Source organism: Asterias amurensis, chromosome 15, assembly GCF_032118995.1.
Source record: "Asterias amurensis chromosome 15, ASM3211899v1".
Lineage (NCBI taxonomy): Eukaryota > Metazoa > Echinodermata > Asteroidea > Forcipulatida > Asteriidae > Asterias > Asterias amurensis.
Genome location: NC_092662.1, coordinates 12,218,028 through 12,245,374, shown reverse-complemented (window position 1 = coordinate 12,245,374; position 27,347 = coordinate 12,218,028). Strand labels below are relative to the sequence as shown.

Below are 27,347 nucleotides of genomic sequence, written 5' to 3'. Positions count from 1 at the left end.
GTTTAAGGAGCTGGTTAATTCTATAGAACATGTGTACACAAATTGTTTAAATCTATAGCAGTGTGTTAATGCTCCAAAAAGGCTTCATTAACTAGAAACAAAGTTAGCTAATTAATTGCCCGTTACGTCTATTCACAGTTATGTACATGACATGTTTATTCAGTTCAAAATTTTGGAATAAATGTTTCATCAAAAACATCTGGATATTCCATAAAAATGACTGAAGTAACATAATTTCTTTGCCATAAACATAAAATGTACTTTCATAGTTGTCTTTTTAGATGAGGTGATTTGGTTTCATTTACAGTCAGTGCTTTCTTATGCCACATTGCTGGACAGATTTTGAACTTGGCTTCCATGTGAAAGAAATACCACGTTAATAGCAGTGCGTCTTTTTACGATAACCTTGAGTTTTCATTGACACCATTTTGCACTGTTCAAATAAATCACCTGCAATCAGTACATTTTATGTTTCTAAAAATGACCTACATCATAGAGCTCTCCATGCGCTTTTGCGAGGTCAGAATCCGATTGAGAAAGTCTTTGTTGTTGACTCCAGGGTGACTGGTTGGATCTGTCCTTCTGCATCACTGTAGCATAACGGATCTCTGTTGAGGATGTTGACATGGCGCTTGAATCGACCATTCCATGTTCACGCCCAGTCCTTGTGTATGGCAAAGAAGTGGTGTAAGAAGGACGTGAAGTCGTGGCTCTAGTTAATGCTTTGAAAAGGTCTGGCTCAGATCGAGACATTCGTCCTCCAAAGGCACCTTCCTCCATCTTGGGTTTGTAGCTGGTAAGACGAGCTGGTTCATCAGGTAACACCACCTCAGACATACGCAGTTCTTGTCTCATTTTGCGTCGATCGATTTTGACAACAGAGCGCTTCTTACGTGGTGATTGTCCTGGTTCCGTTGGTTTATCAGCTGGCTCGTCTTGAGGGGAGGGGGTGATTGGTCTTGAAGAGGGGTCATCGTATGGGTACACATCACAATCCCCATACACAGTCACTGTATCATCATCAGAGCTGGCATCAGAATTGACTGATTGTGGGGATAGATCTTTCCTCACCGCACGCCAGAAGTTTGGATCTTCATGCAAGAAAGGATCAGTGAAGTCCATAACTGCATTGAAGGACTCGGAATCAGTATCGGAATCAAGTGTGTCTACTTCAGAGTCAGGATCCCTTGACATGAATAATGGAAAATCACCAGTTGGGGGAGGCATTGGGTGTTTGGGAGGCCGGTTCAGTTCACGATGTTTCTCAATGAGTTCTGACAATCTGCTGACAGGTAGAACAGAATCATCATCACTGAAAGCTCCATCCAAAAACAGGTCTGAAAGACGGGTAACCATACCTCTTGGTATTGGATCTAGCATCTCCACATCGACTGGAGACAATCTACCTGGTGTGGGACAGGGTGACTGTGAAGGTGACTGCACAATGCGTGCTCCTGGGTGAGGAGCCCCCTTCTTTTCATACGGAACATTCAGCATATATGCAGAGGTCTCTCGCTTGAACCATTCACCCTCTTCTGTAGGTAAAACATCAGTGGGACCTTCCATCATCACATCAGGTACAACATCTGTTGGTTTATGTTCTAGATTCACAAAGTGTTGGCGACCTCTGAGAGAGCCTAAGTGATCATGTTTGAAGCTTGTGTTATACGTTTGGCTGCTGTAAGATTGGCCGGTACTGCTGTATTCAAATCTTGAGGAAGATTTGTAAGTTGAGTCTGGAGAGCTGAAAGGTGAATTAGCTGGGAGTTCAGGTGTTTTGGTGGTATCAGTCCTGCTTACTAGGTATCCAACCAAAGTTGCCTGATCTTCGGTCACAATTACCTTTGACAGACGGAGATCCTGGCGTATGCGTTCAAGTTCAGTCATGTCTGGTAAACTTTCAGAGTCTGTGTCTGAAAAGCTTGGAGAGGAAGGTTTGGCTGGAAATTCAGAATATTGCCCTTGGTGTATTATACTTGTTCGAGGAACAAATGGACTTGACAAGGGTTGAGCACCAGAAGTGTTTGGTGTGGATGTTTTGAAGGCACTGGTGTACGTATTTCCTGCTACAGTTGTTTGAAGTACTATCATTTCACAACGTGGTGGCATTGACTGCAAAATGTCTCTTTCAAAGCTAGTACTTGTTTCATGTGTAGACTCATATGAGCTACTGTATGTGGACTGGGAAACAATTGGCGGATAGTAGTTAGGCGACGTTTTTCTGGGCTCCAAGATTTTAGGTATTGGTCTTACCAATGGCTTGACATCATCTACCTCATATTTTCCGCTGGTGACTGAATCAAAACGATGAGATGAATAATCACCACGAACAACATGTGACTTATTAGTGATACCAATCGGAGACTGTCGTTTGAGTGTGGGTGGAGGAGAATCTGCTTGTGGGTGCAGTGGTACATAATCCAACCTGGCAACCAATGGCTCAATGGTTTGGTCATCAGTAAATGTGTATGAATATTTGAAGTTAGTGGAGGGTTGCGATGTAGGCACTGGTGAGGGAAATGAAGGGATGAATTCAGTGGGTTGCAATTTTTGTGCTCTAATAACTTCTGTGACATAGAGAGGCTCTTCTGGGGCATTTCTTGGTGAAAGGGAAATATAAGACGGCAGGTGGACACTATCTCTTCTTTGAGGGCTGATAGAATTCAAAAGAAGAACTGCGAACGGTGAATTTGCTTGGTCCCTGACGACAGGATTGGCCTGAATTCTTCTATCGATTACATCGTAAACTGGTTCATGTTGAGCTGCAGTGTCTTTTTGCTGAACAGTTGGCTTTTCAACAGGCTCATCCTTATCGGTTTTCTCAACCTGGGTTGAAATATCCTCCGTCTCATGTGGTAATGGTGAGGAACTCTTATCAGTTGTCACTGGTTCGACTTGCATCGTAGTGTCTGTCATAACAACAGGTTGAGATTGGCAAACTGCATCACTGTGGTCTGTTACTGTCTGCGTATTTTCTGATGCAAGGAGAGGCTTTTCTGTCTGAGCATAAGTTTGATGGAATTTGACTGTTTCCATTGATGTTCCTTGTTCATCAGTGACTGGTTGTACCTGAGACTGAACTCCAACTGTCTGTGGACGGTGATAGAATTGGGTTCCAACATCCGACTGCCTAGGTTTGGCTTCATGCTGATCCGATTTATCTTTCATTTCCACAACTGCTTGGACCCCAGATTGACAATTTGTAGTCTCACTTGGTGTTGTGCCTCGATGCACCATTTTAGGTTGGACTTGCACATGTGCATCTGTTACCCATGGCTTGTCTGGTGCTGTTCCGTGTTCCACTGTAATGACTTGCGTCTGCGTGACATTGTCGACTGGCTTATTTGGCTTGTCATACTGGGATGATCCATCTTGATGTCGTGTGCTGGCTTGAACAGGAGCATGATGGAGTTTTGTAATCTTGGGAGATGTTCCTCGGTCAAGCATTAGAGGTTTAACTGGTTCTTGCTTATATTCAGTTGGCTCATACATCTCAGGTGCTGCAAATTTATACTCATGAATAGTTTCCTTTTCAAATTCCTGAATGATCTCCCTTCGTATAATTGGCTCCAAGTCACGTCTTATTTTAGGCTCCATTTCTCTTCGTATCTGGAATTCCAAGTCATCTCTTGTTCTGTCTTCAAACTCAAAGCGAAGGCGAGATTCAAAATCTATTCTGAACTCCTCTTTAATCTCCTCCAATATTTCTTCCTTGTATTCCTCAATGAACTCCTCTCGTACCTCCTCTCGAACAGTGATCTGAAACTCTGTCTTGAGCTCATCTCTCACCTCTGCCTCAAAAACTGAAGTCATGTCATTTTTAATCTCTTCTTTGAGTTCTTCTCGAACTTCTTCTCTGATTTCCTCCCTAATGTCGTAGATCACTTCTAACCTTGTTTCTGCTTTGATGTCTTGAGTCAATTCCCATTTTGTTTCTTCTCGGATTTCTTCAATCACTTCCATCCTTGTTTCTGCTTTGATGTCTTGAGTCAATTCCCGTTTTGTTTCTTCTCGGATTTCTTCAATCACTTCTAACCTTGTTTCTTCCTTGAAGTCTTGAATCAATTCCCGTTTTGTTTCTTCTCGGATTTGTTCAATCACTTCTAACCTGGTTTCTTCCTTGAAGTCTTGAATCAATTCCCGTTTGGTTTCTTCTCGGATTTGTTCAATCACTTCTAACCTGGTTTCTTCCGTGATGTCTTGAATCAATTCCCGTTTTGTTTCTTCTCGGATAACTCCAATCACTTCCATCCTTGTTTCTTCTTTGATATCCTTGATCAAATCTTGCCTTATTTCTTTACGCATGTCCTGAATCACTTCTAGTCTGGTCTCTTCTCGAATTTCCTCTCTTATTTCATGACGAAGTTCAGCATTATCAAGGCGATCCAATGGTTGGTAGTACTGTGGAGTAGTTGAAACTTTTTCAACCACGTCTGACCTCAGTGGGGATTCTACAATGGGCTGTTGTGGTTTCGAGACTATTGGTGAGCTAGCTTGATCTACAGAAACAGGTTTCAAATTGTCAGATTGAGTTGACATGTCATGATGTTGGGATTTGAATTGCACCACAAAGTCCACATTCTTGACCTTGTCATATTGGGTTGTCTGGGTGCGCTGAGTTGCAAGGACTTGGATTGAAGAATCTTGGATGTTAGGTTTTGCTGTTGTGCCTCGCTCAAGTGATTGTGGCTGTATCTGTGCCTCTGCATCAGTCTTGGGTATTTGATCATACTGAGTTGGAGTGTGTTGCTGGTCAACCTTTGCTTGCACTGCAATTTGATTCTTTCTTATAGCTAAAGGTGATGTAGTTTTCGCTGCCACATCCGGAGCAACTTGGGATTGGTTGTCTGACGTCTGATGTACTTGTTTCTGAGTTGAAGTTCCTTGTTCTAATGTTTCAAGCCTGACCTGAGTAGAAGTAGGATTACTTTCAACCTTGTAGGTGATACCAGCATCCATCATAACTGGTTTAGCCTGAGTGGATGAGTCGTTACTGGGTGTATGATGCTGAACTGAACTCTCAGTTGTTGGGACACCTTCACTGTCAAATTTAGCTTGTGAAGACACATCATGACTGGTCACATGGGCTGTTAAGGTTGATTCATCAGATGTTATTGGCATCGCCTGTGAAGTGGTATCAGTCTGGCGAACTTCTTTGTCATACTGGCTTTGGGCTTCTCGTGTTGCTTGGTAAAGGGGGGATGTACTTCTCTCTCTCACAGGCATCATTCCAGTCTGATTAGCAGCATCAATGAAATACCTTGGCTGAGACTGGACAACATCAGCCTCGTCTTTTTCAACTGGTGCTTCAAGATAGACTGAATTTTGTTCGGTTTTGAAAAGGTTTTGAAGAATACCTGTACTGTTGTTTAATTCAGAACTGTATAAGCGATTTGAGACATCCCTTGTGTACTCCCATGCTGGTGAACTAGTTTCTTGTTGGGTGATCTCAGATGTAGTAATTATCTCCTCAACAGGATGTTCAGAATATTCTGAAACAGTGTCCTCTTTCTCCAAGAATTCCTGCAGTCTATTAGAATAATCATGCATGAAGTCACTCTCTGCGCTGGGTGTAAAGGATTGATGTAGAGCAGACTCTGCTGGCTGTTCATAAGCAACTACACCCTCAATGACGTCTGTCTGTGATGCAGCATTTGCAACCCCATTTCTCTTAAACACTGGAGAGTTAGCTTGCTCCCTTATGACTGGCATAGCTTGTACAGAATTATCTTCAACAAATGGTATGTCGTACTGAGAGGTTTTGTGCATTTGAGATGTTTTATCACATTGAGAACCTTCATTTCTACTATGGGAAACTGTTTGCGTATCAAATTCTCTAACATCTGGTTTTGTATCTGTGAATTGATCAGCAGATTCAGGCTTCACTGCAACATGTGTAACTTGCGATTTGGTATCAGGCTTGGATTGAATACCTATGTTTGATGTGTCGAGCCTGGTTTGAGTGGAAGACTGTGCTGTAACCAAATCTGGTGATGTCCCGTTCTCAGTTGTTTCAGGGGTAACTTGTGGAGATGGCTGTATTTCTTCAGCTGGAGCTGTACATTGCACAGAAGCTTCAAGTTTGCGCAATGGAATGGTAGTTGTTCCATCCTCCACAGTCAGAGGCTGAGCTTGGGTGTAGGAATCCTTTGGCTGCATCCTGTCATACTGTATGGCAACATCATGATGAACAACATTTGGATTTTCAATGTCAACCTGTACCTCTGCTTGGGAGTGGCTTGTAGTGTCAGTCAAGGTTTCTTGTTCGATGGTTAATGGTTGTGACTGATTTGAAAAGTCAATACTAGCAGAAATTGTTTCGGTGGTACTGTCATGAGTAACTGGGTTGTATTGAATCTCAGCATCTTGACACTGCTTGACTTCCTTTATTTGCATTGTCTCAGATGAATCATCAACCATGACTGGATTGAACTGAAGACCCTTATCTGCCAAATCAGGAACATCATTGTGCTGCATAGATACATCAAGAGATGTTGTCCTGTGCTGTGTAGTGCTATCCCTCGAAAATCTTGGTGTAGTGAAAGTTGACTGTACTTGTGTTTGTGGTTTAATAGCAACTTGAACTGCTGCTTGCTCCACATCGACTTGCTCAGTATTACTTGAAGAGCTAATCAGTCCAACTTTGTTTGTAAGAGTAGCCTGCTCAGTATTGGCTGGTTTGAATTGCATTCCAATTTCAACAAAGGTACTGGAGTTTGTCTGAGATGAACTATCAGTGTAATCATGACCAAATGGAGAGGATGCTCGTTCAACATTTTCACATTCTGTCTGCACGTTCTGTGATTCATGAGATGGTTGATGTTGGACAGAGCTTTCTTTCTTCGGAGTCACCATATGGACTTGAATTGGACGATCAACAAAAGTACTAGACTTTGTCTGAGATGTACCGTCAGTGTAATCACGACTAAATGGAGAGGATGCTCGCTCGACATTGTCATTCTCTGTCTGCACATTCTGTGATTCATAGAGTGTTTGGTGTTGGACAGAGTTTTCGACAGAAGTAGTGGACTTAGTCTGAGACCATCCTTCAGTAATGTCATGAACCAATGGAGAAGATGCTCGCTCAACATTGTCATGCTCGGTCTGCACATTCTGTGATTCAAACAATGGTTGGTGATGAAGAGAGAACTCACTCAGTGGAGTCACCCTTTGGACTTGAATTGGACGATCAACGGTTGTGGTGGTCTTTGTCTGAGACCATCCTTCAGTTATGTCTTGAACCAGTGGAGAAGATGCTCGCTCAACATTGTCATGCTCTGTCTGCACATTCTGTGATGCAAACAATGGGTGATGTTGAAGAGAGAATTCATTCGTTGGAGTCACCATTTGGACTTGAATTGGGCGATCAATAGAAGTAGTGGACTTAGTCTGAGACCATCCTTCAGTGATGTCATGAACCAATGGAGAAGATGCTCGCTCAACATTGTCATGCTCTGTCTGCACATTCTGTGATTCAAACAATGGTTGGTGTTGAAGAGAGAATTCATTCGTTGGAGTCACCATTTGGACTTGAATTGGGCAATCAACAGACGCGATGGACGTGGTCTGAGACCATCCTTCAGTGATGTCTCGAACCAATGGAGATGATGCTCGCTCAACATTGTCATGCTCTGTCTGCACAATCTGTGATTCCAACAATGGTTGGTGTTGGACTGAGTTTTCGACAGACGTACGGGACTTAGTCTGAGACCATCCTTCAGTAATGTCATGAACCAATGGAGAAGATGCTCGCTCAATATTATCATGCTCTGTCTGCACATTCTGTGATTCATAGAGTGGTTGGTGTTGGACAGAGTTTTCAACAAAAGTACGAGACTTTGTCTGAGATGAACTATCAGTGTAATCACGACCAAATGGAGAAGATGCTCGCTCAACATTGTCATGCTCTGTTTGCACAATCTGTGATTCCAACAATGGTTGGTGTTGGACAAAGTTGTCAACAGACGTAGTGGACTTAGTCTGAGAAGATCCTTCAGTAATGTCATGAACCAATGGAGAAGATGCTCGCTCAACATTGTCACGCTCTGTCTGCACAATCTGTGATTCGAACAATGGTTGGTGTTGGACAAAGTTTTCAACAGCCGTAGTGGACTTAGTCTGAGACCATCCTTCAGTAATGTTATGAATCAATGGAGAAGATGCTCGCTCAACATTGTCATGCTCTGTCTGCACGTTCTGTGATTCAAACAATGGTTGGTGTTGAAGAGAGAATTCATTCGTTGGAGTCACCATTTGGACTTGAATTGGGCAATCAACAGAAGCAGTGGACATTGTCTGGGACCATCCTTCAGTGATGTCATGAATCATTGGAGATGATGCTCGCTCAACATTGTCATGCTCTGTTTGCACAATCTGTGATTCCAACAATGGTTGGTGCTGGACAAAGTTTTCAACAGACGTGGTGGACTTTGTCTGAGATGACCCATCAGTGTAATTACATCCAAGTGGAGAGGATGCTCGATCCACATTGTCACACTCTGTCTGTATGTTCTGTGAATCACATGAAGGATGATGTTGGACATTAACGTCAGTCTTTGGAGTGTTCAAGTTAACCTGAGTTGGTCGATCTACATGTTTTGGAGTGTTTGTTTCAGATGAATCATCAACCATAACTGGATTAACCTGAAAGCCTTTGTCAGCCAGTTCTTGTAGGTCATGCTGAATAGAAGCATCACAAGCTGTTGTCATGACCTGAGTTGTTGTGTCTCTGGAAATCTTTGCCAAAGTAACAGTTGATCGTTCTTCCATTTTAGGTTTCATCTGCACTTGAACCACTGCTTCTCTAGTGATTACCTTGTCTGTGTTACTGAAAGAGCTACTGAATCCAACTTTCTTTGTAAGAGTGCCTTGCTCAATGTTTGTAGGTTTGAACTGCATTCCCATTTCAATCATCTGAGGCTTTTCTTCATGTACAGTAGCTGTCTGGATGCCAATTGTTGTTATTTTTACCTGTTCAGTTTCCACTTGCATCTCAGCATCTCTGTTTTCTGTTGTTGCTTGTGAACTTGCCTGTTGAACCTTACCCTGGATCTGAAGTCCAATCTCTGAGGTACTTGACTTGGTCTGAGACCAACCCTCTGTATAGTCAGGTACAACTGGTGAGGATGCTCGCTCAACATGGTCATGTTCTGTTTGTACGTTCTGTGATTCATATGAAGGTTGATGTTGAACAAACCTGTCAGTTCTTTCAGTATCAGGGATTGAGAGAGCAGCATGCTGTGTTTCTGTTTTAACTGCACAAACAATTTCTTCTTCCTGAATTGTCTCGGACTGACACGAATTGTCAGTCATATTGACAAAAGTAGATACTGAAGCCTCTGCAAAAGAAGGATGGATTTGGCAGGTCTGTTCTTTTGTGCTCTTGTCCTGGTTTTGCTGTGTGGCTACGTCATTTGTAGTTGGTACCAGCCTGTCAGCTTGAGTTGCATGATCACTACTTCTTAGTTGTTTTGTTTCAGATGAATTATCAACCAGAACAGGATTTATTTGCAGACCCTTGTGCACAAAGTCAGTAAGGTTGCCATGTTGGATCGAGGCATCACGATATATTGTCTGGACTTGGGTTGTAGTATCTTTTGATGTCCTAGGTGTAGTTAGGGTTGCTTGTGCCAGTGTTTGTGGTCTACTAGCAACTTGAACTGTTGCTTGTTTCACCTCGACTTGCTCAGTATTACTTGAAGAGCTAATCAGTCCAACTTTGTGTGTAAGAGTAGCCTGTTCAGTATTGGTTGGTTTGAATTGCATTCCAATATCCATCATCTTGGGTTTGTGTTCGTGGATAGTGCTTGTTTGGAAACCAGTTGTTGTCATTTTGACCTTTTCAGTCTCAGCTTGGATCTCAGCATCTTTGTTCTCTGTTGTTGCTTGTGAACTTGCCTGTTGGACTTTGCTTTGGATCTGAAACCCAACTTCCGTTGAACTGACCTTTGTCTGAGATGCACTGTCAGTGATGTTATGACCCAATGGAGAGGATGCTCGCTCAACATTAGCACGTTCTGTCTGCACATTCTGTGATTCATGCGATGGTTGATGTTGGACAGAGCTTTCAACGGAAATGGTTGACTTTGTCTGTGACCATCCTTCAATGTATTCATGAACCAATGGAGAAGATGCTCGCTCAACATTATCACATTCTGTCTGGACATTTTGTGATTCATAAGATGGTCGATGTTGGATAGAGCTTTCAACGGAAGTAGAGGATTTCGTCTGTGACCATCCTTCAGTGATGTCATGAACCAATGGAGAGGATGCTCGCTCAACAAAATCATGTTCTGTCTGGACATTCTGTGATTCATGAGATGGTTGATGTTGGACAGAGCTTTCAACAGATGTAGTAGATTTTGTTTGTGACCATCCTTCAGTGATGTCATGAACCAACGGAGAGGATGCGCGCTCAACATTATCATGTTCTGTCTGGACATTCTGTGATTCATGAGATGGTTGATGTTGGACAGAGCTTTCAACAGATGTAGTGGATTTCGTCTGTGACCATCCTTCAGTGATGTCATTAACCATTGGAGATGATGCTCGCTCAACAAAATCATGTTCTGTCTGGACATTCTGTGATTCATGAGATGGTTGATGTTGGACAGAGCTATCAACAGAGGTAGTAGACTTTGTCTGTGACCATCCTTCAATGCTTTCATGACCAAATGGAGAGGATGCTCGCTCAACATTGTCAAGGTCCGTCTGGACATTCTGCGATACATGAGATGGTTGATGCTGGACAGAGCGTTCAACAGAAGTTGTGAAGGCAGTGACAGTAGAGCTTTCTTCTGTTGTAGGTTTAAGCTGCACTTGAACCATTGCTGCTTTAGTGAATACCTTCTCTGTGTTACTGAAAGAGCTACTGAATCCAATTTTCTCTGTTAGAGTGCCCTGCTCAATGTTTGTAGGTTTGAACTGCATTCCCATTTCGATCATCTTGGGCCTTTCTTCATGTACAGTAGCTGTCTGGATGCCAATTGTTGTTATTTTTACATGTTCAGCTTCCACTTGCATCTCAGCATCTCTGTTTTCTGTTGTTGCTTGTGAACTTGCCTGTTGAACTTTACCCTGGATCTGAAGTCCAATCTCTGAGGTACTTGACTTGGTCTGAGACCAACCCTCTGTGTAGTCAGGTCCAACTGGTGAGGATGCTCGCTCAACGTGGTCATGTTCTGTTTGTACCTTCTGTGATTCATATGAAGGTTGATGTTGAACGGAAGAGTCAGCCTTTTCCAGATTAAATGGTGAGGATGCTCGATCGACATAATCATTAAATGTTTGAACACTATTGTCCGTCCTCTTAGTTTCGGGAACAAAGAAAGCAGCATGTTGGTTCTCAGCAGTTACTGCATGGACCACTTCTATTTCTTTGATGAATTCTGCCTGGCTTGACGTGTTACTAGTCTTTATCTCAGTGGATACTCCAGTTTCCTTGGAATTGGGATAAATCTGAGATAATTTGTCAGTTGTTTTCTTTACTGGACTATGCTGCATAGAAGCATCATTCATTAATGTCCGTAGCCCATCCATATCGACTTGAGTACGACGATCAACATTGATTAAACGCACAGTTTCTGATGAATCATCAACCATTACTGGATTTATCTGGAGACCCTTGTCTGCCAAATCAGGAACACCATCATGCTGAATAGATGCATCATAAGATAGTGTCTCCGCCTGAGTGGTTGTATCCTTCGAGTATGTGCGTGTTGTCAAAGTGGCTTGAGCATGTGTCTCAGGTTTCATTTCAACTTGTACTGTTGCTTGTTTCATTGACACCCTCTCTATGCTGTGCTGTATAGCAGCATCATTCATTTGTGGTCTTGCACTGCCTAGATCAACCTGTGTTAGCTGATTAACATTTCTTAATTGCACAGTTTCTGACGAATCATCAACCATGACTGGATTAATCTGAAGACCCTTGTCTGCCGAGTCAGGAACATCATGCTGATTAGAGGCATCATTAGAAGTTGTGTGCGCCTGAGTTGTTGTATCCTTGACTTCTTTCTTCAGTGTAGACGTTGCTTGTGCAGCAGTTTCTGGTTTCATTGAAACCTGAACCATTGCTGGTTTCATGTTCACGCGGTCAGTGTTACTGAAGGAACTTACACAGGTAACCTTGTTAGTGACAGTACCTTGATGAATATTAACAGGTCTGAACTGTACTGCCATGTCCATCATTTGAGGTTTCTCTTCATGAATAACTATTGTCTGGATGCCAGATGTCATCACACTGACCTCCCGTTCAGTTTTAACTTGTACCTGTGCATCTTTTTTGTCAGTTGTTGCTTGTGAGCTTTCCTGTCGAACCTCTATGGCGGTGAACGTACTCTGTTCTTGTATATCAAGTATTGTTTGGCTCATGACACTCTCAGCAGATCCCTCATATTGGGCACCATTGTCTTCTGTGCGGAGCTCTGTTTGAGTCCAAGCTGGAAGTGGTTCTAATGGCATCAGAGTCAACATCCCGTGCTCTCTGGTCTTTGGGCTAGCTTGTGTGCCATTGTCTAGTAAGATCGGACCTAAATCAAGGAAGGATGTCTGTACATCCAGTGGCTTGACAGTTGACATACCATGCTCACTTGTTTTCGGGTATGCCTGTGTACCACTGTCAACAAGCATTGGCCCCAAGGCCAAGTATGACATCTGCTGTTCAGGTACATGACTTACTCTGATTATTTCCTCCAATGGCTCATCTGAGAAGTCCGTCTGCATTTCAGCGTTTTTGCAAACACGTTCTTCAGTTTCCGTTGAATGATCATCTTGAATAGGCTGTACTTGGACCCGGACATGATCAACTTCAGGTTTAACTTGTGTCGGGACATCAGCAAAGTGCTTATATGTCAGTCTTTCTTCCTTTGGATATGCTGTTGTTTCCAAGTGACTGATGAAATGTGTCTTTCTTGGGGTAAAGGAAGCCTCACTAACAACTGATGGAGTTACTTCTCCCTTTATCACTCTTGTTGAGAAAATATTAAACTGTGAGTTTTCGCTGTCATGCTGAATAGACTTATCAACTGTTCGAGTTGCAGTTTGAGTTGAGAAATTTTGTAATTCAGGTTTGGTCTCTGGTTTAAATGCAGCAAATACTGGTGGATTGAAAACTGGAGCTATTACTTCTTCAACAATGCGTACATGGATCTCGTCTGTCTGTACAGATGTACTTGAAGATGTGATTCCCTTTGTAACCATTCCCTCACTTCTGGTGATTCTCTTCTGAGTTTGGGTGCTAGCAACTGTCATTTGTGTTACTTGTTTCACCTGCGATCCAGTAGTCTTCAGTCTACTCACTGGTGCATCAGTGCCATGTTCAGTGAAGGCTTTTCTATCTGTCTGCGCTACCACACTGACCATTTCATTTGTTGTTTGTGTAAATGCTTCCAGTGCTTCTGGTTGCATGTCAGCAAATTCTTCCTCAACTGTGTCTGTCTGCATTTCTTTATTTTGAAATTCGGTCATCTCTGTCTGAGAGTGTCCAGTGATGACAAGTGTGGCATGCTGTATTGACCTGTCTACTATTTCAGGTTTGCTGTCCAAGAAAGTCTGAAGACAACTGTCCAGTGAAATGACCTGGTCTGTTACAATACCTCTGTTTGCTGTGACTGTTTTGTCTGTCTGTGTCTTTATTGGGATGCCACTTGCTTCATACTGTGTGTTTGTTGTTCTACGCTCGGGATTGCTAGTCTGGGATCCAGCAACTGTATAACTGATTCCAGGTGAAGATGGCCTATCAGTAGTTTTGACTTTAGTTGTCTGACTATCTCCGTGAGTTACCTCAGCACTAGCTTGGACTGAAACATCACTTAGTTCAGGGACCAAAAAGGACATATGTGTCTCTTCAGGTTGGAAGTTGCATACTGTAATCACTTCTGATTCAATAATTGGCATATCGTCAGTTTGTGTGGTTGAAGTATCGACTTGTAGATCAAAGACATGGGTTCCTCGCTCCTTAGTCAATACAGTTGGAGTCTGTGTATTGGTATCTTCATTAGTCAGGTATGGTATTGGCTCAAACTGAAATCCTATACTGACCATCTTTGTGGGACTGGTTTGTGATGAAATCTGTTTAGCCACTGGGTTCACAGTTGAAGTGCTTGCAGAATTCACCTTCAGTTCTGTCTGTACAGTTTTAGGTAACTGGGTCTTGTGAAGAGTTTGTGAAATAGTGTCTTTCTTTTCTCTGCTCTCAACTTGAATGTCAACATCAATCATATCAACTTGGTAAGTTTGACTCTTCTCATCGATCATATCGATTTCTGACTCAACATCAGATAATATAACGACTGGTTCAGTTTGAACGTCTGTGTCAATGCCACTGTCAAGCCAAGAGTCTCTCTCATCATCTGGTACGACAGATTTAATTATGACTGGCTCTGTTTGAATGTCAATTTCTTTTGTCTCCTTGTACGTTTTCAATTGCAATCTAACCTGCCTTCTTTGTAAGGGTTTTAACAGGAGTTCTATGTCTTCTCTCAAGAGCTCTTCTGTCTGTGATAGTGAATCTTGAAGCATTGGTCTAGCCTGAATGTGAACATCTGCCATACATGCCTCTCTTTGAGTCCACTTGTCAATGTTTTCTGGTGAAATCTGTGTCTTTTTAGATACTTGAGGATTTGACTGGGTGACTGTGGAGGTTTCCTTGAACAGCTTTTGTGTTGTTGAGGACCCTTGGTCTTGAACATCAGGAGAAATTTGTGTTAGTTTGTCTTCCTTGTAGAGGGAAACATACTGCATGGCAGCATCACACAGTGTTGCCATAAATGTTTCCATCTCTTTATCTAGTACATCGGGCTGTACCTGCACGCCAAAATGTTTCAGTTCTGCTTCATAATGTGTGATGGCATCTTTCACTTCTTGAAGTATGGGAGAGGTACTCCTTTGAACTGTTTCCAAGAAAGTTTGAACTTCCATGTCTTCAGTCCATACTGGGAATTTCATCTCACTGTGAACAGGAGCAAGCTGTTGGGGAATAACCACATCCTCCATGACAAGTTCTTCCTGTTGTCTTAGACTTTCCATCATTTCTTCAAGATCTTCGATAGTAAGTTCTGTCTGACAAATAGATTCTTGCATTTCAACATCCTTAAATGAGGCCTGATTTTGTGTTGATATTACTGTTTGCGTTTCAAAGTTCTTTGATTCTAGGACGTATTGCGTTTCTGACTCGATTAACTCCTTGACGATCACTTCAGAGGAAGTGAAAGCATCATTTAACTCTGGAACTATCTGTACCGAGACATGCTTTCCAACAACATCATATTGGGAGGCTTGATCATTGATTGCTGGCTTCTCTGTGAAGGTAGACCCTTCATTGATATCTGGGTAAGCCTGCATTGATTGAGACAGCATCTCTGTATCCTTTTGAACAGCTTTTGGAACAAACTGCATCACAGTTGTCATCGTGTTAATATCCTGCATTTCAGGTGACACTTGAACATGGCTACTCTGAAGCTTTGGAAGATTCATAGCTGTGCTATGGTCAACAGAGGTAACACCTTGTGTAGTTTCTGGTGCAGTTCCTTTGTCTTTGTTTTCTATGACAATCTGGGTGGTTTTTGATGAAAATGGAATTGACATAGTCACAGTGTAGCTTTCCTTGAATATTGTTTGAGGTGTTGATGTTTCTTGCTCCGAAACTTCAGGAGAAAACTGTACTGGCTTATCCTCTCTGTAGAGGGTAGCATACTGAATTGCAGCATCCTGTAGCGTAACCATGAATGTTTCCATTTCTTTATCAAGAACGTTAGGTTTTACCTGTACACCTAACTCTTTCAGATCAGCTTCATACTGAGTGATGGCGTCTTTCACTTCTTGAAGTATGGGAGAGGTACTCCTCTGAACTGTGTCCAAGAAAGTTTGAACTTCCAAGTCTTCAGTCCATACCGGGAAATTCATATCACTGTGAACAGGAGCAAGCTGTTGGGGAATAACCACATCCTCCATGACAAGTTCTTCCTGTTGTTTTAGACTTTCGATCATTTCTTCAAGATCTTCAATGGTAAGTTCTGTCTGACAAATAGATTCTTGCATTTCAACATCCTTAAATGAGGCCTGATCTTGTGTTGGTATTACTGTTTGAGTTTCAAAGTTCTTTGATTCTAGGACGTATTGCTTTTCTGACTCGATTAACTCCTTGACGATCACTTCAGAGGAAGTGAAAGCATCATTTAACTCTGGAACTATCTGTACCGAGACATGCTTTCCAACGACATCATATTGGGAGGCTTGATCATTGATTGCTGGCTTCTCTGTGAAGGTAGACCCTTCATTGATATCTGGGTAAGCCTGCATTGATTGAGACAACATCTCAGTATCTTTTTGAACAGCTTTTGGAGCAAACTGCATCACAGTCGTCATCGTGTTAATATCTTGCATTTCAGGTGACACTTGAACATGGCTACTCTGAAGCTTTGGAAGATTCATAGCTGTGCTATGGTCAACAGAGGTAACACCTTGTGTAGTTTCTGGTGCAGTTCCTTTGTCTTTGTTTTCTATGACAATCTGGGTGGTTTTTGATGAAAATGGAATTGACATAGCCACAGTGTAGCTTTCCTTGAATATTGTTTGAGGTGTTGATGTTTCTTGCTCCGAAACTTCAGGAGAAAACTGTACTGGCTTATCCTCTCTGTAGAGGGTAGCATACTGAATTGCAGCATCCTGTAGCGTAACCATGAATGTTTCCATTTCTTTATCAAGAACATTAGGTTTTACCTGAACACCTAACTCTTTTAGATCAGCTTCATACTGTGTGATGGCGTCTTTCACTTCTTGAAGTATAGGAGAGGTACTCCTTTGAACTGTGTCCAAGAAAGTTTGAACTTCCAAGTCTTCAGTCCATACTGGGAATTTCATCTCACTGTGAACAGGAGCAAGCTGTTGGGGAATAACCACATCCTCCATGACAAGTTCTTCCTGTTGTCTTAGACTTTCCATCATTTCTTCAAGATCTTCAATAGTAAGTTCTGTCTGACATATAGATTCTTGCATTTCAACATCCTTAAATGAAGCCTGATTTTGTGTTGATATTAGTGTTTGAGTTTCAAAGTGCTTTGATTCAAGGACATATTGCGTTTCTGACTCGATTAACTCCTTGACGATCACTTCAGAGGAAGTGAAAGCATCATTTAACTCTGGAACTATCTGTACCGAGACATGCTTTCCAACGACATCATATTGGGAGGCTTGATCATTGATTGCTGGCTTCTCTGTGAAGGTAGACCCTTCATTGGTATCTGGGTAAGCCTGCATTGATTGAGACAACATCTCAGTATCTTTTTGAACAGCTTTTGGAGCAAACTGCATCACAGTCGTCATCGTGTTAATATCTTGCATTTCAGGTGACACTTGAACATGGCTACTCTGAAGCTTTGGAAGATTCATAGCTGTGCTATGGTCAACAGAGGTAACACCTTGTGTAGTTTCTGGTGCAGTTCCTTTGTCTTTGTTTTCTATGACAATCTGGGTGGTTTTTGATGAATATGGAATTGACATAGCCACAGTGTAGCTTTCCTTGAATATTGTTTGAGGTGTTGATGTTTCTTGCTCCGAAACTTCAGGAGAAAACTGTACTGGTTTATCCTCTCTGTAGAGGGTAGCATACTGAATTGCAGCATCCTGTAGCGTAACCATGAATGTTTCCATTTCTTTATCAAGAACGTTAGGTTTTACCTGTACACCTAAATCTTTCAGATCAGCTTCATACTGTGTGATAGCATCCTTTAACTCCTGCAGAATAGGCGAGGTACTCCTTTGAACTGTCTCCATGAATGCTTGAACACTCTGTGCTTCTCGAACTGGAAGTTCCATGAAAGTACCAAGTTCATTGGACTTGACAATATCTGTTTGGGACTCTGCAGACAACATTTCAGGAAGCAAAATGGGTGGCGAAAGTTGGACTGTTTGAACAAAATCGGGCACAATAAAAGGCTCCGGCTCAGGGATTGTATCTGTTTGTGAACTACTATCATACGATGGATAGGTTTGTGTTTGGCCAGAAGAATTATCAACAGTTGTCATCTCAAACTGTGAAGCCGCGTTTTTGATACTCCACCTGTCGGTCCAAGTAGAACCCACTCTGACGTTTGGAAATGTTTGCAGCATCTGTGACAAAACTGTAGGCTTTTCCTGCACAGACTTTTGTAAATACTGTTTCACAGGTGTCATAGTGTTGGTGTTCTGTGTGAGGGGACTAACCTGGACATTGCTGTGCTGTACCATTGGAAATTGAACTGATGTACTTTGGTCAGTAGATGAGATGTTATCCGTTTGTGATACTGCTACTTGTGTCTCTGGTAAAGACATTGGTGGTGCAGCATACTGAACTGATTCAATCGTTTGAGATGTTATGATAGATTCTTCAGCCATCGCATCAGTTTGGGAACTGATGTCCTCACCTCGGTAGACATCTGTTTGGCTTGATGATGGGTTAACCTTGATGATTGGTGTTGCCGTCTCTTTTGATTCGATTGGGACTACAGCATGAACATGGCGATGCATAGTGGGTATTTCAACCTGAGTTGATTCACTATAGTAATATCTTGGTTCATACTGAACAGTAGAGTCAACTAGAACTGGAACAAAGTCAATTATTGTTACAGGGTTTGTTTGTACCTCCATATCAGTTACTTCAATCAGCTCATCTGGTTGAATTTCATCTGTTTGAAGACCTCTTGCTACATTCTCAGGACCAACATACTGCGCTGTGCTGTTAACCATAGTAACTGCGGCCTGCATGTGCTTGTTTTCCATTGTAGGCGTCCCACGAGGTTTAATACCAACCAAGTCACCAGAATGATCAATAGGTTGATATGTCTTTTCTTTCAACTGGACATAGCTTGTACTTGTGACTAGATACCTTTGCGTCTGAACTGCTGCGCTCTTCTTCTTGATTTTGTCTTCTTGAGTTTGTGATGACATTGAGTTTAGCTTCACCGATGCTTGTGCATGAACAGTGGCATGGTTAACAGACATCTGAGAAGGAACCTCTCTTGTTTTAGGATGGAACATGGTTGCTTGGTCTAAGGTATCTGGATGTACCTCAGATGCAATGCTTGAGGTAACTGGTTCCACCTGAACATTTGCATCCTCAGTTGAAGTAGCATCATCAAACTCAATTTCCTCCGTCATGTTCCATTGGTCAACAGTATCAATCTCTGTCATCTGCCCAAAAGCATTCATTGAAGGTTTAACTTGTACTGGTTTGGAAGGTAATTCAAACTTTGACATAACTGTACCTGTTGAGGTTACTTTGGGCCCTTGGGAAATCATTTGTTGACCAAAAGACAATACTTTGGGAGCATGTTGCATGGATGCAGGAATAGTCCTCTTCAACAAGGTCAATGTCATCTTCTCCTGAGTCTCAGGGCATGTCATAACTGCTTGATCAGACTTCACTGGTTCAGCCTGTGTCTCAGCATTGACCATTTCTACAGGTGGTTGGCTGTAATCAGGCATTTCATTAAGAGTCTGAACTTCTTCAACTCTGATGACCTCCTCCATTACTTCCATACGAGGGATAGACTCAAGCATTTCGGTCTCCTCAACTTCAACATAATCCTCAATAACCTCTGTTTGCATCGAACCATCTTGTATGCTAGCCCTCCGGTACTGAGTAGAAGATGTTTTAACATCAAGTTTTACAGGAGAACTGCCAATGCTTTTCAAAACAACCTTTTGAGTCGAACACCCTGTGCTTTGTGTTGGAACGGTTGTCTGTATAGAAGCTGAGGATCTGAATTGATCTGGTTCATACTGAGCGAAGGACGTCTCAAATTGAGTGATGTCTGTTGACAGACCAATGGATTCATTTGTAATCAACTTTGTTTGGACTGTAGTATCTGCAACTTCCACCACGCTTTGTGAAGCACTGCTGACCAATTCAGGTAAAGGTTGAACATTTGTCATGCTCCATTGATCAACAGTATCAATCTCTGTCATCTGCCCGAAAGCATTCATTGAAGGTTTAACTTGTACTGGTTTGGAAGGTAATTCAAACTTTGACATAACTGTACCTGTTGAGGTTACTTTCGGCCCTTGGGAAATCATTTGTTGACCAAAAGACATTACTATGGGAGCATGTTGCATGGATGCAGGAGTAGTCTTTTTCAACAAGGTCAGTGTCATCTTCTCCTGAGTCTCAGGGCATGTCATAACTGCTTGATCAGACTTCACTGGTTCAGCCTGTGTCTCAACATTGACCATTTCTACAGGTGGTTGGCTGAAATCAGGCATTTCATTAAGAGTCTGAACTTCATCAAATATGATGACTTCCTCAACCAAATCGTCTATCTGTTCTTGTTCTTCGGTCTGCATGCTGCTATCTTCAGTATCAATCTTGTACTGAGTAGATGAAGCTGTCACATCAAGTTTAGCAGTTGACATACCTGTTGTTGTTAAGGGGGTCTTACTTGTTGATAATCCTGTTGAGCGCATACTAACTGTAGCTTGTGATGAAACAGTTGATTTGAACTGGTTTGGCTCGTACTGGACAAATGCTTCATTTACTCTTGGGCCATCTGTCGACATAGACGTGGAAACAAGTTTCACATGCGTAGTTTGGGCATCCGAAGTTTTAAGGCTGGTTTCATATTGTGTGGCAGTGTCATTTGTTTTCAACAAAACCTCATCAGTTTGAGATGCAGCTTCATCGATGACAATTGACTCTGATTGGGTCTCCGTCTCAACCAACTCAACTGGAGAGAAAACTTCAAGCGTTTGTTTCTCCATAAATTCCATACGAGGTAAAGACTCAAGCACTTCCGTCTCCTCAACTTCAATACGCTCATCTACAATGTTCATTTCTTCCTCAACAACATCTGTTTGCATCGAACCATCTTGTATGCCAGCCCTCTGGTACTGAGTGGAAGATGTTTTAACATCAAGTTTTACAGGAGAACTGCCAATGCTTTTCAAAACAACCTTCTGAGTCGAAAACCCTGTGCTTTGTGTTGGAACGGTTGTCTGTATAGAAGCTGAGGATCTGAATTGATCTGGTTCATACTGAGCGAAGGACGTCTTATATTGAGTGATGTCTGTTGACAGACCAATGGATTCATTTGTAATCAACTTTGTTTGGACTGTAGTATCTGCAACTTCCACTACGCTTTGTGAAGCACTGCTGACCAATTCAGGTAAAGGTTGAACATTTGTCATGCTCCATTGATCAACAGTATCAATCTCTGTCGTCTGCCCGAAAGCATTCATTGAAGGTTTAACTTGTACTGGTTTGGAAGGTAATTCAAACTTTGACATAATTGTACCTGTTGAGGTTACTTTCGGCCCTTGGGAAATCATTTGTTGACCAAAAGACATTACTATGGGAGCATGTTGCATGGATGCAGGAGTAGTCTTTTTCAACAAGGTCAGTGTCATCTTCTCCTGAGTCTCAGGGCATGTCATAACTGCTTGATCAGACTTCACTGGTTCAGCCTGTGTCTTAACATTGACCATTTCTACAGGTGGTTGGCTGAAATCAGGCATTTCATTAAGAGTCTGAACTTCATCAAATATGATGACTTCCTCAACCAAATCGTCTATCTGTTCTTGTTCTTCGGTCTGCATGCTGCTATCTTCAGTATCAATCTTGTACTGAGTAGATGAAGCTGTCACATCAAGTTTAGCAGTTGACATACCTGTTGTTGTTAAGGGGGTCTTACTTGTTGATAATCCTGTTGAGCGCATACTAACTGTAGCTTGTGATGAAACAGTTGATTTGAACTGGTTTGGCTCGTACTGGACAAATGCTTCATTTACTCTTGGGCCATCTGTCGACATAGACGTGGAAACAAGTTTCACATGCGTAGTTTGGGCATCCGAAGTTTTAAGGCTGGTTTCATATTGTGTGGCAGTGTCATTTGTTTTCAACAAAACCTCATCAGTTTGAGATGCAGCTTCATCGATGACAATTGACTCTGATTGGGTCTCCGTCTCAACCAACTCAACTGGAGAGAAAACTTCAAGCGTTTGTTTCTCCATAAATTCCATACGAGGTAAAGACTCAAGCACTTCTGTCTCCTCAACTTCAATACGCTCATCTACAATGTTCATTTCTTCCTCAACAACATCTGTTTGCATCGAACCATCTTGTATGCCAGCCCTTTGGTACTGAGTGGAAGATGTTTTAACATCAAGTTTTACAGGAGAACTGCCAATGCTTTTCAAAACAACCTTCTGAGTCGAAAACCCTGTGCTTTGTGTTGGAACGGTTGTCTGTATAGAAGCTGAGGATCTGAATTGATCTGGTTCATACTGAGCGAAGGACGTCTTAAATTGAGTGATGTCTGTTGACAGACCAATGGATTCATTTGTAATCAACTTTGTTTGGACTGTAGTATCAGCAACTTCCACCACACTTTGTGAACCACTGCTGATCAGTTCAGGTTTGGGGGGAACATCGGTTTGAATTGCTGTTTCATCCAAAGTGGTCTCATATTGAGTGCTGACCTGAATTTGCTGAGACAGATCAGTTGAAGATGAATTGTCCTTCCTACTGGGTGCTACCTGGGTCATTTTTTCAATCAGGTCTGGTTTAAAGATGGGCATGTGCGCTTCAACCACTATCTCTTTCTCAGCAATGATTGGTTCAAAGATTTCTTCAGGCTGGTCTTCAGTCATGCTCCATGCTTCCTTGACATCTGGTTTTGATGTTTGTCCTTGAGTATTTGTTGCTGGATTAACCTGTGTAGGTTTTGTTTGCACCTCCTTCCTATCTGTCACTGTTCCTTGTGTCTTTGTGTTTGATACAGGTTTGACTTGAACTACTTTATCGTGTGATGGAGGTTTTCGTTGAGCAGTGCCTCTTACTACTGTTGTCATACCACGCTCCATAGTTTGAGGTTTAACTTGATATCCGTTCTCATTTTTGTTTGTCAGAAGCACAGTACCAACAGAGGTAACAACAGGTTTCACTTGGATCCCACTATCCAGAAGGCTTTTTGATTCAACACTCTGTACGTGTACATTTACAGTCTTTGTGACATCCATCGAGGTAGCTTTCTGCTCAACTACTTCTGGTAGTGTCTGTGTTTGTGAGTCAGATGTTTGTACATTCAAATTCATCAGTGCCCTTGCCTCCTCCTGAACACTCTCTGATATAATGGCTTCTTCAACCTCAATCTCACTCTCAGCTTGTACAGCAACATTCAGTTGTATTTTAGTCTCTGTTGTAGTACCACTTTCAAGTGTTTGGGGTTCTGCACTGACACCAACATCACTGTTTTCAATTGTGCATTGCATACTAACATGAACTGTTTCTGTCGTGAACTTAACATATTCTGTTGCTTTGTCAACAGTCCGTGGTCGTGCTTGTGTCGGTTTAGCCTTGTGAACAATCTGTGGAGTTTCTGTGGAAGAGTCGATGCTGTTCTTTGAAGCTTGAAGACCGAAGTGGACCCCACTTAATTGTACTCCTGTAGACTTTTCAAGTGTTTGAGGTTCAAACTGACTTGTGAATTCTGTTGTTTGCACAATGGTCTGGGTGTTGGAGTCAATGACATCAACAGGAACTGTCAATGGTGGCATGGCAAATTGTTCACTAACTACCACTTCCTTTATAATGGCAGGTTCTGTTTCAACTTCCATAGAAACCTGAACTGATTCATCTTGCTGTGTTGGCACATCTGATGCAGTTGCAACATCTTCTTTCGGACTTTGCGCTTGGGTAAAAGCATCTGTGACTTTGAGAACAAGTGTACTTGTTTGTACAACACCGACAGCTGGCTTTGCTTGCACAGAAGAGTCAAGAGTTTCAGTCTTTTTGGTAAAAACTTCAGCTTGGCAAAATGCATCTACAACTTTCTTTGTGTCTGTTGCAGTAACCTTATTTTTTATGTCTGGTTTTACTTGTACACCATTTTCAAGCAGCTCTTTTACAGTTGTAATTCCTGTTGATTTGTCACTCGTAAGCTTAAGCTCATGCTCCATTTCTGTCCCCACCTCTTCCATTTGAGTCACTATGGATGACTGGATGTCACTCATTTCTGGCTTCACCTGCACACCCAGTTCTACCCACTTTGGAACAGACTGAAGGCCACTTTCAGACGTAGATGGTTCTACTTGAGTTGCAGCAGACAGGATGTCTGGCTGTGTATCCTGGACTTGGACTGAAGTATCGACAAGTTTTGTTCTCACAGTCAATGAAGCTCTGCTCTTCCTTTCAGGAGAAACTTGAACTCCAAATTCCATCCTTTCGGGTTCAGGAAGTTGAAAAGTAACTGCTGCTTGAACTGGTTGTATATAAGCTGGTATGATTGGAACCTCTTCAATTTGCACCAATGATACTTGCGTACTGGCTTGAAGGAGCGAAACACTTGGCTGTTCATGAGCCTGAACCAATTTTGAAGAGGTCTCTACTTGTACACTCTGAGAAGAACTGGATTTTGTTTCCGGTTGTGAGGATTGAGTGGTAGCTTCAGTGGTTGAAACTTGTAGCACAGGAGCTGTCATTTCCACTATCTGCTCTCTCTCCTGAACTATTTCAGACTCGACGTTTACAGGCTCAAAACTTTTCGTGGACAGTTTCCTTTCAATGGTTTCTTCCATCTCGCTCATCAATTTAAACCATGGCTTTGATGGATGAGTGGCTTTGTTTGCAGTTGTCTTTCTGTCTGACTGAGTGAAACTATCATGCACAATCGGTTTCTTTACTTTCATCTGTTTCGATCCTTTCAGCTTGAATATTCCTAGACGAGTTGGACCTTTAGCTGCTTCTTCCTGCGGTCTTTCTTGTAGTTGAGACTCTAGTTGTCTTATAGTAACCCTATACTCATTTTCAACAGAATTGCGAACATCTTTAACAAGGGTTCCCCATGATCTATCTGGTACAGTTCCTTGCTCTCCTGTTTCAGGTATTTCACATTGTGTGAACATACTGACTGTCTTCACTTTTGGTACTGTAGGGGCATTCAGCTTGAAAACAGCCATTGTCTTCCCTCCATCAGTTTCATCTTTGTTGCCTGTTAATTGATCTTCTAGCTCACGAATGGTACGTCTGTATTCATTCTCCAGAATTTGCCTTACATCATGTAGAATATTCTTCCAAGGTCTAACTGGATTAGTTTCTTGCTCCGTCGTTTTAGGTGCAGCTTGTATCTTCTCATCTACCATTGCTGGTTTCTTGGCCTCTGGTTTAACATCTGGACCTTTGAGTTTAAAGACAGCAACTGTTGGGACCGCTTCGACCACAGGTTCATCTTTCGGGATGGAAGTCAACTTTGTTTCAAGCTCATTGATTGTACGTCTGTACTCATTCTCTAAAATTCTGCGTACATTATGCAGCACATCAGACCATGGTCGCATTGGTTCCGTCACTTGGTCTTCTGTTGCAGGTTTGGGTTCAGACATGTCGCACTGGAAACTATTATCCACTTTCTCTGGAGCAGGCTTTGTTTTAGGACCCTTTAGCTTGATGACACTAACAGTGGGAGCAGCAACTGCTGTAACTTGCTCTTGGACAACCTCTTTGGGTTGGAATCGTCTCATTCGTTTCTTGTACTTCTCAACTGCCTCATCTTCAATTTCCTCTTTCACATCTCGCCAGAGCAGATCTGGTTGGACACCTCTGTTAACAAGTTTTGGCTTCTCTGCTTCGGGTGCTTTCTTGAGCTTGATGACACTTACGGCAGTAATGTCTTGATGTGACTCCTTTACATGTACTTCAGCTGGTTTCTCCAGTTGACTCAAGGTTCTTTTGAACCTTTTAACAGCCTCTTCCTCAATTTCTTCTTTGATCTCAGCAAAATTAAATGCTGGCCCTGTACTCTTCTCGTATGTATTTGGACCAGAACTCTGAGTGAAACTATTCCTTACTTGTTTTTCAGGTTGATGTTCTTTTTTGAGCTTAATCACACTGATTGCAGGGATTTCTTCAGGAACATCTTGAACAAGAACTGCTGTTGGTCTCTCCAATTGACTCAAGGTGCGCTTGAATTTCCTGACAGCTTCCTCTTCAATTTCTTCCTTCATGTCGTTCAAGTTAAATAAAGTTCCTGTACTTTTTTCGTATGTATCTGGGGTAGAACTCTGAGTGAAACTGTCTCTGATTATCTTTTTTGGTTGTTGTTCTTTCTTGAGCTTAATAATGCTGACAGCCTGGGTTTCTTGATGAGTGTCTCCAACATGTACTTCCACTGGCCTTTCAAGCTGACTTAAGGTTCTCTTGAACTTCATTAGAGCTTCTTCCTCTATTTCCTCTTGCATCTCACTGAAACTCCAAGCTGGCCCAGTGCTCTTCTCTTTTGTGTTAGGGCCAGAATTTTGCGTGAAACTGTCTCTAATAAGTTTATCTGGAGCTCCTTTCAACTGAATAACTCCTAGTTTCTGAACTGACTGAGACACATCAGATTCTTCTCGGGGTGCTGGTGCAGACATTCGCATGTAGCGTCTTTCAATCGTGTCTTCAATTTCACGGATGAGATCAGACCAACTATAGTTTGGCATTGTTGTTTCATCTTGCATTTTAGGTCTTTCAGTCTGAGTTTCTTGCAGCGTCTCATCTTGCCTCTTTAACTTGATAACTCCTATAGTGCGAGGAACACCATCAACCTCATTCCTTGGTTGCTGAAGCTGCCTTCTTGTCTGATGAATGATTTCAGTTTCAACCATGTTTTGCATCTCTTGCAGAAGCTGGGCCCAGCTATGTTCTGGTTGAGTTCCTCTATCCACACGAGACGCTATAGTTCTTGGGGTAGGCTCCCTTCTTGTGTTACCCTTTAATAGTTTGATGACTCCAATCGTTGGCATTTCTGACATGGGAACATCTCTTGAAGTTGTTGAGGACGTTTCCTCAAAGATATTAGTTCGTTCTTGGTGGACAGGCCTGCTTCTTGTGTCTTGAGTTGAGGGTTTGGGCCGCACCAATCTAACAACACCGATAGTTGGGATTTCATCCATTTTTTTATCAGTGTGATATTTGGATTGTCTTGAAGAAACACTTTCTTGAAGCATCTGCTGTGCCATGCGCATAATAGGCCTGTCTCTGGGCCCTGATTCTTCACTGCTCGGCACCTCACTTTCAACACCTGAAGAGTCTGATGCACTATCTGGGCGTACCAAACGAATAACTCCAATTGTTGGAACACTTTCAAAAGGGTAATCACTGGTCACCTCTGTCCTGGTTGTCGTGGTCATCCGCTCACTTCTTGCTGGAGCTGATCTTGCTCGGCGTTGCCTTGGAGAGCCTTGTCTTTCAAAAGATCTTTGTGTGGATCTGTAGTTGAGGTCTTCAAGTGATGTTGTAATCTCATCATCTTCAGAGAAGGAGATGGTTGCGAAGTCTTTGTCAAGGTGGTCTTCTTTAATTGTTACGCGCTTAGAAGATTTGGGACCCATTAATCTGATAAGAC

At 42.2% G+C, this 27,347-nt stretch overlaps 1 protein-coding gene across 2 annotated transcripts in view; it reads right to left on the bottom strand.

The window, feature by feature from the left end:
- LOC139948055 (uncharacterized) overlaps nucleotides 1–27,347 on the bottom strand; it is a 50,589-nt gene that overhangs the window by 2,123 nt on the left and 21,119 nt on the right. For both annotated transcript variants that reach the window (XM_071946060.1, XM_071946059.1), the window contains exon 3: nucleotides 1–27,347. This exon is cut by the window's left edge and continues 2,123 nt beyond it. In XM_071946060.1, the coding sequence (XP_071802161.1) occupies nucleotides 475–27,347 (26,873 nt within the window). In that variant the 3' untranslated portion in view covers nucleotides 1–474.